This window comes from Triturus cristatus, chromosome 4_2 (genome assembly GCF_964204655.1).
Source record: "Triturus cristatus chromosome 4_2, aTriCri1.1, whole genome shotgun sequence".
Taxonomy (NCBI): domain Eukaryota; kingdom Metazoa; phylum Chordata; class Amphibia; order Caudata; family Salamandridae; genus Triturus; species Triturus cristatus.
The window spans coordinates 253,207,907-253,225,053 of record NC_140586.1 but is presented as its reverse complement, the minus strand read 5'-3'; the positions used below and the strand labels follow the sequence as shown (position 1 = coordinate 253,225,053).

Here is a 17,147-nt window from a genome sequence, read left to right as displayed (position 1 = left end):
GTCACAAGGTAGGTGACTCCTCATTTCGGTGATAGTGCACATGGGCATCAATACTTTTTTCCCGCCATGGGGTTCGGATGTGCTGCGCTCCGGATCGAAACCGTTCTTTGGATTCCCCTCGGTACGCAATCCACTCACCCTCAACGCTATTGTTATTTGATCGCGTTCTCCATTCTCCGCGTATCGCATTGAGTTCATAAAAACTCTTTAGATCTGGAAACTTTGTGGAAGGCCGTTGGGCCTACCCGTGCCGAAACATCTTGCAGTCGATAGAACGGACTCCCTTTAAATTCTGTCCTCTGCGCCACGCTAAGTACCCATGCACTTACTCACCAAGTGTGCAACTTGTGCCTCTCCCCAGAACACGACGAACAAGACTGCGACTCGTGCAAATCCAAAAAAGACGCTCCGTGACCGTCGGGGCTTGACGTCACCAAATGCAACATAGCGGCTCCATTCCAGATGTCTTCGGAGAAGATTCTGAGCAAGACGTCGACAACGCGCAAGGAGCCGAGGAAGAAAAGGGGCCCATTCCTGTGCCAGAAGCCGACTGACATGGACGAGGAGATTCCGCAAGGTCAGCGTTCCATGAATACTGAGCCATTCCTGCCACAAACTCCAGCGCTGCCCAAAAAAAAGGACACGGGCCCTCCTCTGCCTTCAGGCCAAGGTCGGCACCGAGAATGTTTCAGATGCCCCACCTTCGAGCCCGGCACCAAAACAAATATTAAAGCCTTCCGGCTCAGGATCGAGTCGATCGCATTAGGGCACCAAGCCGAAATCGCCATCTAAACCGAAACCTGTTTCAGCGTCCACTCCTTCTGCACCAAAACTGAAACCATTCTCGGATCCAAAAACTTCGGCGCCGAAGTCCTTGGCTCCGAAAATATTGGCACCAAAAGATAAAACAGCTCCTACTCCATCAAAGAAGCCTCGTTTCAACGCCCCACTGATCATCAGTCCCAAAACTGGACATATTGAAACAAAATTGCCAGTAAAACGTACGTCAGAAGCAGAGGATGTTTACCGCATTCCTCTTAAGAGAAGAAATGTTAGTACTAATCCCTCACCTCTTTCTATTCCTCCTCCTTCCCCACCTAACCCACACTTATTGATAAAATGTACAAATTCAGCACCACCACGATCACCTGATAACCAGGATGATGGGGTAGAGGATAATTGTCCTGATCCATTGAACGATTATAATACAGATCCAAACAGACAATGATCCAGATTTATACCCTACAAAACTCTCTCCACCTGATGATAACATAGGGTACATAGATCTAATAAATAGGGCTGCTGAATATCATGGAGTTCAACTTTACAAAGAATCCATTGAGGAGGACTTTCTTTTTGAAACATTAAGCTCTTCCCAAAGATCCACTCACACACTACCCATGCTTAAGGGTATGCTTAAACATGAGGACAGCATTTTTAATTGTCCGTAAGCGGGCAAACTCACAAACGTCAGGAGATGCCCCCTGACAAGGAATCTAAACTTATAGATTCCTCCGGAAAGAGAATAGCTGCGCAGGCAGCCAATACCCAGGTTCTTCTAGCTAGATACGACAGCGCACACTATGACGAAATGGAACAATTGCTCCAATATCTGCCTGACGGACACAAGGCTGAGGCGCATGACCTAGTTCAGGAAGGAAAGTTAATTTCAAGCACATCTATTGGATGCGCTTTAGATGCAGGGGACACAGAGGCTCGTGCAATCAACACCAGTGTCTTGCTACAAAGGTACGCCTGGCTTAGGATTTCAGGGTTTAAACCCGAAGTACAGGCTTCTATTTTAAACTTGCCCTTTGACAAGGAGCATATATTTGGTACCCTTGCAGACACTTCTTTAGAGAAGATGAGGAAGGACACAGACATTGCGAAATCTATGGGGGCCTTACAGACCCCATCCAATAGGGGTTCTTTTCGTCGCTCCTTCTGCAGAGGGGGCTCTAATAACCTCTGCGGACAACACATCTACATCCTACAAAGGTAACACTCAGTCATCCTCTTCAAGAGATTACATTCAAGGTGGATTTAGAGGCAGCAATGGCCAGGGAAGAGGTAAAGGTTCCACACCCCGCACCTCCCCCTCCACAAACAGTGACTTGCCTCCTCTTCCCCGATCATTCCACACCTTTCGGGGGACATCTCTCTCAATTCCTCCCCGTCTGGTATACAATAACTTCAGACAGATGGGTTCTAGGAATTATTCAATCTGGTTATTGCCTGGAGCTTACCAACAATCCTTCAAACATTCCTCCACGTTATCACAAAATGTCACCAGAGCATGTACACTTCCTCAAACAAAAGGCCCGTACTACTACAATATCAAGGATCAGGCGTGTACTCCCTATATTTTCTCATACCCAACAAGGACGCTCTCTCAAGCCTATATTGGACCTCGGAGAACTAAATCAATACATCCAATCGGACCACTTTCATATGGTCACACTTCAACAGGTACTCCCACTTCTACAGCAAGGCGACTTTATGTCCAGTTCAGACTTAAAGGACGCATACTTCCTTATTCCAATATGTCCCGCTCATCGCAAATACCTCAGGTTTGTGGTAGCGGGACAATACTACCAGTTCAAGGTGCTTCCATTCGGAGTCACCACTGCCCCCAGAATATTTACCAAATGCCTGGCAGTAGTCGCTGCTCACCTGTGAAGACAGCATTTCCATGTCTTCCCAGCCTCGGCGACTGGCTCCTCAAAGCCAGCTTTTAACCAAAGTGTCTCCAGCACGCTCCGATAACACTGCAATTACTGCACGATCTAGGTTTCACACTGAATGTGTCAAGTCACATCTCTAGCCCTCCAACACACAAACAAATCTCAAAGCCACTCTCTATACTCAGAAAGCTCTAGCCTGTTCCAATGCAGCCAGAATCTCCAATATTCATTCTCTAGTCTCCGATTCAGCCCAGCCGGTCACTTCCAGCGCGTGTATACATACAGCTACTAGGAATGATAGTGTCTTGCATCTTAATGCTGAAAGCCCGAAACCGGTCCTAGGATGCTTGTTTCCAGTCCAGGGAGGAGCTGGCCTGGCACTTTGGACTGGACTGTTCCCATTGGGCGCAGGGTCAAAACTGATTTGCATATGGCTGGGTCCAAACTGGAATGGCATGGTGAGCAAAATAAGATGGATTTAGGCCCAGATCTCTGTACTAGGGTAAATGTACGACATTGTTCTGCATTCTGTTCATCAATTGTTCTTTTTGCTTTTGTCACCTTGCATCTTAATTGCGCCTCATGCAAAACTTCAAATGTCTCCCCTTCAGGAATGCTTAGCACGTCTGTGGAATCACTCAAGTTCAATTATCAGATCTAGTGTTGGTAGACTGACGCATTCATCACTCTCTGCAGTGGTGGAATGCCCAGAATTTATCCAAAGGGCAGTCTTTCGTCGACCCAGTTCTAGAAACAGAAACAAAAGCAACTTCATATAAATTGTCTAGAGCAGCTAGCAGTATTTCTAGAGCTCAAAGCCTTCCAGTCTCGCCTTAGAGGCAAAGCTGTCCTAGTCTGCACCGACGACATGACAGCCATGTATTACATACAGAAACAGGGGGACACACACTCCAACTGTCACACATTGCACAAGCCATTCGGGAGGTGGGCCATGCATCACAGAAGGTTTCTCCTGGCGGAACACCTCCTAGGTATCAAATAACAGACCTGCTCAGCAGGCAGAGACAACAGATCCACAAATGGGAACTTCACCCTCGAGTTCTCCTCCTGTTCTTTCAAATGTGGATCTTTCCACAGATAGATTTGTTTGCCACACACCAAAACGCAAAATGCCCAAGCTTCACCTCCAGGTATCCACACCCATTGTCCAAAGGCAATGCACTATGGATGAATTGGTCAGGGATAATTGCCTACGCTTTTCCTTCTCTCCCACTCATTCCAGTGGTGTTTCAAAAACTCAGACAAACATCTCTCACACTAATCTTAGTAGCTCCCACATGGGCCCGTCAACCTTGGAACACCACCCTGTTGGAGCTCTCATTAGTTCCCCATCAAACACTACATCTGACATCCAGTCTCCTTACTCAGAGCCACGGAGACATAAGACATCCAGATCCCAAAGAGCTCAACCTAGAGATCTGGCTCCTGAAGTCATAGAGTTTGATTATCTGAACCTTCCACCAGACTGTATGAACATTATTAAAGAGGCCAGAAGGCCTAGTACAAGGGCTTGCTATGCAGCTAAGTGGAAGTGGTTTGTTATATATTGTAATAACCATATCAATCCCTTGGATGCTTCCATTCAAAATCTAATTTGTTACTTAGTACATTTGCCATAGTCTGCGTTAGCTTACACATCCATACGCTTACATATCGCTGCAATAGCTGCATACCGTCAAAATAGACATCTGTCCTGTTAGAAATGGGATTTTTAGTCAGCTAGGGCATTTGCCAAAGTCGGGCATAAACCACCACTCTAGTCAGGATAAGGGCGTTGCACTCCTAAAATGCCCCTGCTCACCCCCTTGGTAGCTTGGCACGAGCAGGCTTATCTTGGAGGCAGGGTGTAAAGCATTTGCACATAACCAACAGTAATACAGTGTAAGCACTACAAAAGGACCTCACACCAGTTAAGAAAAATAGTCAATATTTTTATATACTTAAGAAAAGACCAAAAACGATCAAATCCACAATACAGTACTTAAAAATCTTCAGTTATCAACATATGCTTGCAAAACAGTTCCTTGATGTCGATAGCTCTATCCGGGGCTATCACGGCGTCATGAGCAAACAAATTCAAACAGTCGGGTGCTGCGGTGCGGCGTGCGGTGCCCTCAGGTCACGGTAAGAGCAGCAACTCGGTGGCAGCATCAGATGTCATCGGTGAGACCAGGGTCGTAGTGCGAGATGAAGGTGGTGCTCGTCACGGTGCTGGCAGGTCACAGTGCAAGCAGCGTCGTCGTCGTTGCCGAAACGCGGTGGTCGTCTGACTTACTGGAGTCTATGGCGTCGGTAGGCCAAGGCTGCGGTGTGGGATGAGGGCGGTGCATCGTAACTTTACGAGCGGTGCCCTCAAACCACGGTGCAAGCAGCGGCGTCTATTCCGGCGTGGAGCATTGTCGGGGAGGCCAAGGCGTCATCGTAAAGCGAGGCGGTGCTAAGTGCGGTGCCCACAGGTCGCGGTGCGAGCAGCGGCTCGGTGGCGGCGTCAGCAGGCGTCGGTGAGACCAGGGTCACGTTGCGGCAGTGCCCTCTGCAGTGCCTTCAGGACACGGAGTTGGCAGCGGCATTGTAGAAGGCGTCTGGTTGCTTTTTCTTCTGCTGCAGCACAAAACACAGTCCTCAGTGCTGAGGGTAAAAGAACGTGAAGTCTTTGCTGTTCCTGAGACTTTTTGAACAGGGCGCAAGCTCTACCTCAAGCCCTTGGAGAAACTCACAAAAGTAGATTGCAGAAAGTTCAGTCCAGTCCTTTCAAAGACCGAAGCAGCCACTGCAGGCCAACACACCAAAGCGCACAGCAGTGTGGTAGTTACTCCTCACAGCTCCTCCAGCTCTTCTTGGCAGTCTTCTTGGTCCAAAAGAGTTCTAAAGTTCAGGGGTTGGGGCCCCAATATTTATATCCCAAAATCCTTTGATATCTTAGGCAGAGTGTGTCTGTGCCCAGCCAGAATCAGTTTTGCCTTCTCTGTGACTTCCTGGCAGGAGGTGAGACTGCATTGACGGAGGCAGACCAGGCCCTTTGAGGTGCAAGGAAATCTCCCCTCCTTCCCCCAATGGCAGCCCAGGTCTATTCAGCCCTTTCCTGACACACCTAGACTATCTGGAGCCACTCCTGCTCCCCAGCCTTCTGTCATCCAAAAACCAGACAGGCAATCCACATTCCATAGAGGCACACGGGATGACTGTGCAAGAAAATACCTACTTTCTAAACGTGGTATTTTCAAACACAGAATGTAAAAATCACCTTCACTAAAAGATGCATCTTTAGATTCCGAGTTCAGGCATACTAAACTTTATTTTCTTACCTAGTTCCCTGGGCCAGTTATGTGTTATAAACAAACTTCCCATTCTGTCCTATGGGTAACACGTAGCCTTGCAAAAGTGAAAAACTAAATGGGCTGTAATTCACTATCAGGACATGCCACACACACCATGGCATGTCCTACCTTTCACATAGACTTCATCCTGCCCACAGGGGTACCTTGGGCCTATCTTAGGGGTGCCTGGCATGTAAGAAAAGGGAAGGTTAGGGACTGGCAAGTGTGTGCACTGGCCAAGTCAACATGGCAGTTACAAATTGCACGCAGACTTTGCAATGGTTGGTCTGATTGACCTTTTTAGGGCTACACACGTGGGTGGCACAATCAGTGCTGCAGGCCCACTAGTAGCATTTGATTTACAGGCCCTGGCACGCTCAGTGCACTTTACTAGGGACTAACCAGTAAATCAAATATCAAATCATGGAAACCCCAATCCATAACACAATTTACAGAGGGAGCATATGCACTTTAGCACTGAGCAGCAGTGGTAAAGTGCCCAGAGTCATAAAACCAACAAAAACAGGTCAAACAGGAGGCTAAAAAGCAAAAAGTCTTGGGGTAAACCCGCTGAAAAAGACAGGTCTACCATGTCCCTTTTCAGGTTACCCGTTAACAAGGCTTTTATCGAAGGACTTGAGTTATTCTGCCAACAATTCCATCTGCTCCAGTATGGAATCTTAACCTTGTCCTTACCAGACTAATGGGCCCACCCTTTGAGCAACTGCATAAGTGTGAATTCCAATTTTTCACTTGGAAAGTTGCTTTCCTATATTGCTATTACATCACTGAGGAGAGTTGGTGAGCTTAAGGCACTAACCATAGAAGAACCATTTTTCCAACTCCACAAAGACAAAGTAGTTCTTCGTACTATCCCCAAAATCTTACACAAAGTGGTATCTGCCTTTCACATCACTCAGTCTGTTGAGTTACCTGTGTTCTTTCCTCAACCAGATTCAGTGGTAGAACGGGCTCTACACACTTTAGATGTTAGGCGAGCCTTACTATATTACATTGATAGAACAAAATCCTTTCGTAAAACTAAACAACTCTTTGTGGCTTTTGCTCCACCACACAAAAGCAATCCTATTTCTAAATCCGGTATTGCTCGGTGGATTGTTAAATGTATCCAAACATGTTACGCAAAAGCAAAGAGGACATTACCAATACCCCCTAGAGTGTATTCTACCCGTAAAATAGGGGCTACTATGGCTTTCTTAGGAAACCTCTCCATAGCTGGCGTCTGTAAGGCTGCAACATGGTCTACACCGCACACATTCACCAAGCACTGTTGTGTAGATGTGTTAGCAAGACAACAAGCTAATGTAGGCCAGGCAGTACTTAGAACACTTTTTCAGACCACTGCAACAGCTACAGGTTAGCCACTGCTTTGGAAAGATACTGCTGTATAGTCTCTGCAAAGCATGTGATCTACAGCTCACATGCCTCGAGCGATAATGTTACTTACCCAGTAAGCATCTGTTCTTGGCATTTAGAGCTGTAGATTCAGATGCGCCCACCTGCCTCCCCGGGTACCTATACCTGTTGCAGTTCTGCTTACTTACATACATATGCATGAACATCTCTTTTCTAATCTTTCTAATGCCATTCTCACCATCTGTGGGGAAAACAATCTAACTGACTCTCCTTCAGAGGTGGTACTAAAAGCAGGAAAAGCTCTGGAATTAACTTTGACTACTACATAAGCTAAATCTAGCATTTTGAGGGAAATCTTTCATTATTCCTCTGGGGTCTTGGAACCTCTGCTAGCTTTCCAGTCCCTCTTAGACCCTATTGTGGCTGGCCTTGGTGCATCCTTTCTTGGGCCCAGCAGTCGAGAAACAGATTGCTAGATGACGAAGGCCTGCACTTAATCACCAAAACATTTTGCTGCCATACTCCTATCCAGAGAGCCCAGTACTCCAGCCGTTCTCTCTGAAGCTGACCCTTTATCATTTTCCTATGGTTCCTCTACATAGTGTGTGGACTTCATTAAGCGAGAGGTCTTTGCTTCTGGCAGCCTTGCCTTTCCCATTGTGAATGCCATGTGCCTTTTAAGTCGCTATATATACATCTTGTGGGAGCTGGTAAACTGACAGTTATCAGTTTACCTGGCCACACGACAAAAGTCTTTTTTCTCTCGGGTCACTGATTATTTGATTCCAAACATCTTTGAAGTTTGTACTTGATTCTGTGGATGCTATAAGCTCTGTCCTTGAGTATATACTTCTTCATGCTTGGATGGTTTACGCTGGGTTTTCTAGAGGTATCCAAGAAACCTTCAAGGACATCATCAAGAGCAGCTGTTCGTATAGCAGGCAGGCTCCTCTTTAGAGCGCTTCAAAAACAGCAGAGCCAACATGCGCACTATGGGCTTAGCCTTCCCAGCAAAACAATTCCTTTAGCAGTTCAGGATGTTCTGAGGCTTTTTCAGAGCACAACAGTCCCATTAGGGCCATCCTTCCAGCTCTTTCAAACACCAGAACAAATGTACCATCCTTTCTGGGCATGGGGTAGATGCCATCATCACCAGCTCCATCACCGCTACCTTTACTGCTACTGCTGCCTCACAACCTCTTAGTACCTCATTCTCTACACCACCAAGTTCCTTTGGGGTGGAGGGTATCCCATTCCTACGTACATTTGTAGATTATCATGGTGGATAGCTGGGTCATACGGCTATTGTGTGAAGGCTAGACCCTACCGTTTTTTGTCACCACCTCTGAACATGCTTTCTGGTACAACTTGATTTTGGAGGTAGAAATACTCCCTTGCTGAACAAAGGGAAAAGAGATGGTGTCTACGAAGGAAAGAGGCATGGGTTTTTACTCTTTACTACTTACTCCCCAAGATGGATGGTGGTCTGAGGGCCATCACTTCCACTTCTTGAGCCAGGTCTTGCTGTAGGTCAGTGGAGGAAATTGGGTTTTGGAAATGGACCTCTAGGATGCGTACTTTCTTTAACCAATCCTACCCACTCACAAATGGTACCTGAGATCTACTTTGGGCTCTCAGCACTACCAGTTAGTGGTTCTGCTGTTTGGACTGATGACTACTCTGTGATTACTCACCAATGAGATGGCCCTGATTGCAGGTTCACAGCGGAGATCAGGAGTATGTATCTCAGGAAAGACAGGAAGATGGCCATAGGAGCAGTTCTCAACACATCCCATATGAATACCTCTTGTGCCCTTCAGAGGATGGACAATATTGAAATGTTTTCGGCTCAAACTCCAATCTAAATGAGAGCTCGTCAGCGATTCCGCAGACAGTGCATCAATAGAGCTTCTCAACTGTGGTGCAGATTTTCAACTGTCATCCTGGATCTACACTGATGGACATGTAACTCCAGTCTGTCAATAGGTCGTCGTAGTCTTCAGTAGTTGCTGGCTACCATGGTTACGGATGCCTTCAAACTGGGCTGGGTGACGAAATGGGAAGGAGACTTTGGTCGGTATCAGAGAGGCGCTTACATATAAATGTGTTGGATCTGCTGGTGCTCCATCTTCACCCAAAGGCTTTTAACCAGTCCACCCCAGGGAGTGTCATTCAAGTTCTGTCTGACCAGTTTCCACCACTGCCTCTTACTTCAGCACACGGGCATCGTGAGGGGAGTTTTGGGAAGCCATTCACTAGTAGAAGTGGGCCTCAACGATGGAGGTGATTATTTTTCCAACTATGTCGCCCTTCATAGGCACCCTGAAATTGAGCGTTTCCTCTCCTTTGAGGATCTTAAGTGGGAGCTTCATCCATTGAAGCAGAAACTATCTTCTCCTTATTGCGGTATCCGTGTGTGTCTCTTCGCCATGGCCTATAACAATAAGTGTTTATGGTTTTGTGCCACTGACTATGAATGGATCTTGGGTATGCCTAAATGTTCAACAGCTCGGGAATCTGACCTCTGCTGCAGCAAGGTCGCCAGACGAAGATGTGTGAAACATGGCATGAGAGGCAGTCCCATGTGCCGTGCCACTCCTTCTCCCCCTCTCCCACCACTGCCCTGTTGACATGGGAAAGTTCGATGCTAACCCCCCCCCCCCCTTTCTCACCCGGTTCACTCACACCCCATACAGCTCAGACATGAACAGCTTACCCTGAGCTCCCACAATTCAGACCTCCCTATACCCCCCAGTCTTCTGTGGTGGCAGATAAACACCAGCCTTTACCTGCGGCAGGCCATTCTTTGCCCCCCCCCCCCCCTCACACATCTACTTCACGATTGTGCCAGGCGAGTGACTGTTAGAGTGGGTGTGGTCAACTGGGAGAAGGGGAGGTCAGAGGTAGTTTCTGGGATCCGATGTCTCTGGTCTCTAGCAGAGATCCACCTCTACATCAGCCTTTTGGTGCTTCAGGTGATCTGTTTGACCCTGAAAGCTTCTCTATCAATCATGAGGAGGCTGCTGGTGTAGGTCCTAATGGTCAACACAACCACCATGTAATACTTCTGAAACTAGCAGAGGAGAGTGTGGCTCTGTGTCTTCTGACAGGAGGCCCTATGCTATTGAAGTGGCTGGATCAGCAGAACAACTTTCTGGTAGTCTGCTCGGGCATTCAGAGACCATACTAGATAGTAAATGAGCTGAGCAGATGAGGGCTGGCCGATCACAAATGGTATCTCCACCTTAACCTAGCAAGTGGCATCTTTGAGCCGTGGCATATTCCCTGATTAGATTTGTTCCTCACTGGAAACAATGTAAGGTGTCAATGCTGCAGCACACTAGCATTTCTTCCAGGAAAGTCACAAGGAGATCTATTCCGGCTTTGTGGGATACGGAGCTCTAGGTAAGGGAGACAGTGGCAGGTACATGTACAGGATACCTGTATCCCTTCAATCTCACTTACCTGGAGTTCTGAGGAAAGAGAGGACTGAACAGGTTCAAGTCATCAAAACAGGTCTGTATTGGGCCAGGAGAGTGTACCCAGATCTCCTGAGCATCAGCATTTCTTCTCTGATTCGGCTATCTCTTTGGAAGGATCTCCTGTCTCGGCAACAGGAGAGTCCTGCACCGGAGTCTCAATAACTGACCCCTTCATCTTTGGAGATATAAGCAGCCATAGTTAAATGCATCCGATCTGTCAGCTACTGTAGCAGATGTTAGCCTTGCAGCCTGACACCTTTGGACAAAGTCCATTTATGCTGGGCTCTGGGAGCATTTTTGTGCTCATCATACCCTCTCTCTGCAGGCCAAACTGTAGGAAGTGTACTTTGTTTTATTGCTGGCCCAGCAAAACCTTGCAGTGGGCACAGTTGACAGTTAGCTATCCGCCCTTTTGGCTATTCTATTTACATGTTCAGCCATCTCTGATAAAAACGAATTGCAACAGGTGATTTAAACACAAGTCTTTCCCCTGAATCTGCCTGTTGTTCCTCAATGGAACTTAAAGTTAGTGTTGACTTTTCTGACATGCATGCCTTGTGAGCCATTAGATAGCTGCTCACTGCGACTACTCAGAATAGTCGTCCTAATAGCCATCCCCTCTGCGCAGTGGGTAAGTGAACTGCAGATGCAAATTCCTTCTCCGAGTGATGCTAATTGTTACCAGTATGTTAAGTGGACCAGTTTGCAGTGGCCTAAGCTGTACGATTATGCCTTCACTTCTCCCTATCTATGCTGGAAGATCTATCCGCACGTAGGGAATGGGAGGGTGCCTCTGCATGGGACTGGAATAAAGCTACCTTCATAGTGACTCTATTACTCGTAGTCTGTAGGTTCTCATTATTGGCACTTTACCACCAGCCCCTCTTGCCTACGGCAAAAATGAAATACCTAATAGTTCAGCAAGTGTGCTCACCTCTGTAGTAGCAGCCAATGAGTGCACACATGTGCAGGTAGTATACTCCTTTCTTTCTTGCAGAGCTTCATTAACTTTCTGTAAAGTTCTGGCACTTCTGGTACCAGGAAGTTGATAATGTCAGAATCTGCAAACTTCAAGTAACGGTCACTATACAATCAATTTTACCCTTTTTGTTTTCCCTCTCAGATGAAAGCAATTGTGGCCGCGGTCATTATACTGATGTTGCTGGTGATTATTGGTGAGTAGCCCCTGCAGCGATCTGTAGAATGTTCATACAGCGGGTGTCTATTTCTATATGTAGATTTCTAAATTATGTAACCTGCAAAAGTCAGTCCGTTTTCAGGTTAAATTGCTGTGCTGAAATATTCCATATAATGGTTAGATCCAGAAAATTCAGTTGTTCTCAAATTTAATATGGGTGTTTAGCATGGGGTTTATCTTTAATGTGACTCCTTCCTATGTGACATTGATTGGAAAACCTCACTGACCAAACATTGGCTTTGCCTGCTGCTGCCAACCTAATCGGGCCATGGACTCTCATCCTGCATGAATGTAGCATCCCACTGTACCTTTGAAGGAGATGCTCAGACTCTAGTACCACAGTGTCAATTTTTAGCCCTCCTTCCTCGAAACGCAAGAGACGTCTTCTGCTGTACATGGGCACAAAACATTCCACAGCAAAAGTTTGGTTTAGGAGCCATGTGCACACCATGGACTCTGTCCATTATCTCCTGGTGGCAGTCCTGTTGTTTCCCCTTAGAATGAATGGATACAGCTTCAGAACTTTTGTTTCTCCTGTTTTAATTTTTTATTTTACTCCTTCAGATGCATCTTGCCCTGCACCATCTTCTCCTGCCTGCCTCTACCTGTGCATTGGATGACCAAATTCAAGCAGTGCCTTTCATGCAGTGCCCGTTTTTGAAGCCAACCAAAACATTTTATGTCTTCAGTGATTGTGCACTATAGGAACCTCTCTTATAGGGCACTTTAAAATCAGATTTCTCTGTCACCCTGCTTTGGATTTGCTTACGTGTGAAATATTGAGGAGTGTGTGAGCAGAGAAGGCCTTGGTGTTTTCAGGTGTAGGAATACTTATTTTCACAGGTCTTGGGCAAGAGATTTATTCTTGGACTCCCAGTTGTTGGAGGACCAAAAGCCACTTGGTACTGTTGACACTAGGCAGAACTGAGGTCTGTCACACATCTAACAGAGAATGATCCAGTTTGCAGTTAAGACCTAATTACATTGAATTGCTTGTCGGGAGCAGCACGTTACTCCAGAGTCCAAAGGATTAGTGGTGGATTAGTATAGCAAAATAGAAGTTAATTTGAGCGGTGGACATGGAGCCTGTTTAATAGAATAGGATAAAGGAAGGATAGAGAACAGAAGTCTAGAAAGGGTTGTTGGGGAGATCATAGGAGTATAATGAGGGTTGGGATTAGTCAAATGAGGGGATTCAGGAGGGAAAAGTAGTAAAAACCAAAGGTCCCTGCCCTGAGGTGTTCTAATAGCTTAAGTCAACCAGACTACTGAAGTGTACTGATGTGAGGTGTGGTGGTAATCTGTTAGGTGTCGATTCCCACGAAGTTTTGTCTGAAATACTGAAAAAACCTGTTGGCCTGTTTTTCGCAGTACGGAGGTTACAATTAATTTCTTCTGGGCACATTGCTGGAAAGAAATGACTTCACCTCTAACTTCTTAGATTCTGTGAGCCTCTGCTATTTCTTAAACACCACAAGCAGTGACCTAAGAATAAATTAACAGATACCAAAAGGCAAGTGTGCATTTTCCACTGGTACAACGATTCCTTTGCTCTGAAACAGTTTCCATACATGTTACCAGTTTTCCAATAGTTCAAGAATGGCTTCTTCTTGCTGCTGGGCTCTTTAGCTAACACATAGGGTCAAATAGATCATGATGCAACAAAAAAATTGTTTCCATCCACATATAGGGATATTTTCCCTATGCTCAAAGTGTGTTGTCCAAGGTAGATGTGGTTGTGAAGTAGGCTTCTGAAGTTTTAGTACATATGCTTGCTTGTGGTCTGCAGTGTTGGCCCATTTGGGATGAACTCTTTATTTTCTGAAGTGCGCCCTTTACAAGATGTCACACTTGTCCTTGGGTACCAACCTGACAGCAGTGGTCCTGGATCCTTTTATCACGCATACCTTCTCCTTGACCTCCATTGCAGACGGGAACCCACGCAGTAATTTGTGGTTTGTATCCTTAGTTTAGGTAAGAGATCTGTGGAAATGTGCTTTTCAATGAGCACACCGGTGCAGGGGTCACCCTTCTGTCAACGGGTCCTTAGACCAACAAAATAGAGATTGGCACTGAAGCTGGAATTCAAATAAGTTTATTAATCACTCATGAGTGGGAGTACGTCCACACAGCACTCCCAAGTGCTGCCTGAGGTAGTACATTGAAGTCACAGGAAAAAGAGGCCTTATATACGGATTTTTCTGCACTGGTAAGCATGTGGATACAAATAGAAGGTACACATACACAGGAATAGTTACCGACAAACATGGGCAGATGGGAGATTAACAGTTGAGTCTGAGACCAGGTGTTCTGGCAGCTACAAACTCTTTAGCATGCATATTGCTTTTAGCTGAGTCAGGAAGTCAACTAAAATAGGCAGCACAGGCAGGAAAAAAGACTAGCAGCAGAGGATGGGAGAATTACAAAGCCAACAAAATGGATACCATAACCAAGATGGTTTCAGCTTCAGTTAACAAATTATTTCAGATTTCCACAGATCTACATTCGTTACCTCTGAGCCTGGGTTGATGAATGGCAGAAGGTGTACGAGAACTCCTACCAGAACCTTCATCCGACAATCACAGATGTTAGGCTCGGTAGGTCCACCAAGTATATGTCTAGGTCTCCAATATAATTCATGTGACATTCAAGATAACTTAACAACGAAATGCCATTTGCCAAATGAAACAAGAAGGCCGCCATTCTACTGCTCACCGTTGTCCAGGAGTATGTTGAACTCAGGCCTCAAAGCATGAACATCTAGGTAGATGAGTCACGAAGCAGGACTTAAATGTCCTGTCTTTCCAGACTGGGACGTAGCACTGGCCTTCCCTTCGATGTGAAGGAGCTACTGGTTGTGTACTGATGAACAGTATGAGGTGAAAGTCTTTGGCTCTCACTGCTGAGTTATTAGAATTGGAAAAAAAAGGTTTATAGGCCTTTTTTCAGAGGGTATCAAATTCCTATAGAGACCCTACTTCCCCTTCTCAGAGTTCCACAGTTTCATGAAATGCAAAAGCTGGCAGACTCTATTCAGCAACAACTATGTGAGAAATAAAGCATAGAAACCGCTTCTATGATTCCCAACTGGAGAAAGTTAAGCTCAGTAACCTTTTCTGGGAATGATTTTCTCTGCACGTCTAGCTGCAAGACCACACATGTGATCCGTCCACAAGGATTCTAACTTTCATATCCAGATGTGGCTTCCACGCAGGGCGTTTCTTATGTTTGAAGCAGAGGATTTTCTCTACCATTATAAGGTGTTTCACTTTGGTGAACAAATGAAGGGATGCAAAGTGAAGTAGGTGGTGAAATCCAGTTATTTTAGCAGTGGTCCAGAACTACTGACCTGTAGAAAGCTAGTTCTTAACGCCACCACTCCCAGGAAATTCTTAGTTCCCTCCATGTTCTACATTTGGTTTTCCAAATCAGTCTGTGCCTGAACATTGGAAAGATTTCCTGACGAGACAATAGCTTTCACCACAGAACTGCTTAACACGTATTTTTTTTCTCCTTCAGACAGTTCTGCCCTTTCCAATGGCCTGTTTCCACTTCCACACCTTTGTCACTGTATTGCGATTCCAGAGGGTCTTTGATCTCATAGTCTTTGCCCATAAGCTGCCATGGTATTTTAAGGATATAGTATCTTCTAATGGATACTTTTGCCTACAGACTCCTCACCTGTATATTAATCACAGGTGTTGGACTGGATCCAGAAACTTCAAAGCTCTCATGTCTCCAGTAGGGGAGCACTGGCTTTAGTCGACACTGGAAGTGAAGCCCTATGACCAATCTGAAGCCATACAGTGCCTGCCCTGTGGCAGCAAGTTCAGTTCCCTTTTTTCCGCACCTTCGACCTGGATCTAGGTTGGGAGTTTCTTCACTTTTTTCTTTTTTCATTATCATGTCTCCAACCAAGCATTTCAACTTCAAGTCCTGTAGGGCCTGTGAGGGTCAGATGTCAATCACTGCCACCCACATTATTTGCCTGTGGTGCTTGGGTCCAGACAACGATGGCCATTGCTGTGACTCCTGTCTCCGAATGAACCTGAAGGCCATCAAGAGGCACAAGGCTAAGCTATTAATGCCCAAAGCTAGTGAAGGCAGAAGAAGTTGTCTGTGTTGACCCCACTCTAAATCACCTTCCTTATCGAAGACCACAAGAAAGAATATTAAGAATCGCTTGTGGAAAGCTAAATCTCCCAGACAGCCCCGGACTCCCCCAGGATTTTCTTCCTTCAGTCCCCTTGGAGCCCAGTGAACCTGCTCCTGGTGGCTCCGTGCCTGTTCCTCATGCGGACCTCATCCCTGAGTTTGTCTTTGCAGATGCTGCATTCTGTTGAGCGGCAAAACTGGTTCTGGTCCCCTCCCTTTCAGATCAGTAGCCTCTGGTACCTCACTTACCGAACACCCTGTTGCCATTGACGGCTCTGCCAGAGTTCCAGGCTACAGACACCGATCTGGAGGCCTTCCTGAGTGCCTTGTTCAGTATATTCATTAGGAGTTATTAGTTTATACGGTTCTGACTTTGAGGTCAGGCTTTATGTCGGTGGATAAGTGATTAGAGACCTCCTCTGTCTGCCAATACCAATACACAAACGCTGCCAATTCAAACTCCTCACACATGCATACAAGGCACTGTACAACATCGGAAAGCAAACACAAGGAGTGCTGAAACTTTTCAGACACTCATCCCCAGTCTCAGATCTGGGTTGAATCCATCATCGTTCTTTAGCTCACTTTGCCAACCCAGTTCAGACCTAGCCATATGCAAATCAGTCTTGACCCTGTCCGTGGGCACAGTCCAGCCCGAACTGCCAGGCCAGATCTTCCATGGACCGGAAACAAACATCCTGGGACTGATTTCGGGAAAACACCCCTCATCAGCCAGGCTGGCTTGAATTCAGTAGCCGACAATTCTGTCAGAAATAAGATCCCTTTGGGTTCTTTTTAAGCATACACGAACACAATGCTATCAACCATACGCATCCTTTGTCAAGCACACACTATTTGGTTACCACCACAGAATAGAGCCCAAAAAAATAATAAAAAAACATATACAATTTTA

At 46.1% G+C, this 17,147-nt stretch overlaps 1 protein-coding gene across 1 annotated transcript in view; it reads left to right on the top strand.

Annotated features, from left to right (window-relative positions):
* Positions 1 to 17,147, top strand: part of VAMP4 (vesicle associated membrane protein 4) — a 131,816-nt gene that overhangs the window by 98,977 nt on the left and 15,692 nt on the right. The window contains exon 8 of the mRNA XM_085601442.1: positions 12,005 to 12,056. Coding sequence (XP_085457568.1) covers positions 12,005 to 12,056 — 52 coding nt within the window. The remainder of the gene's footprint in view (positions 1 to 12,004; positions 12,057 to 17,147) is intronic.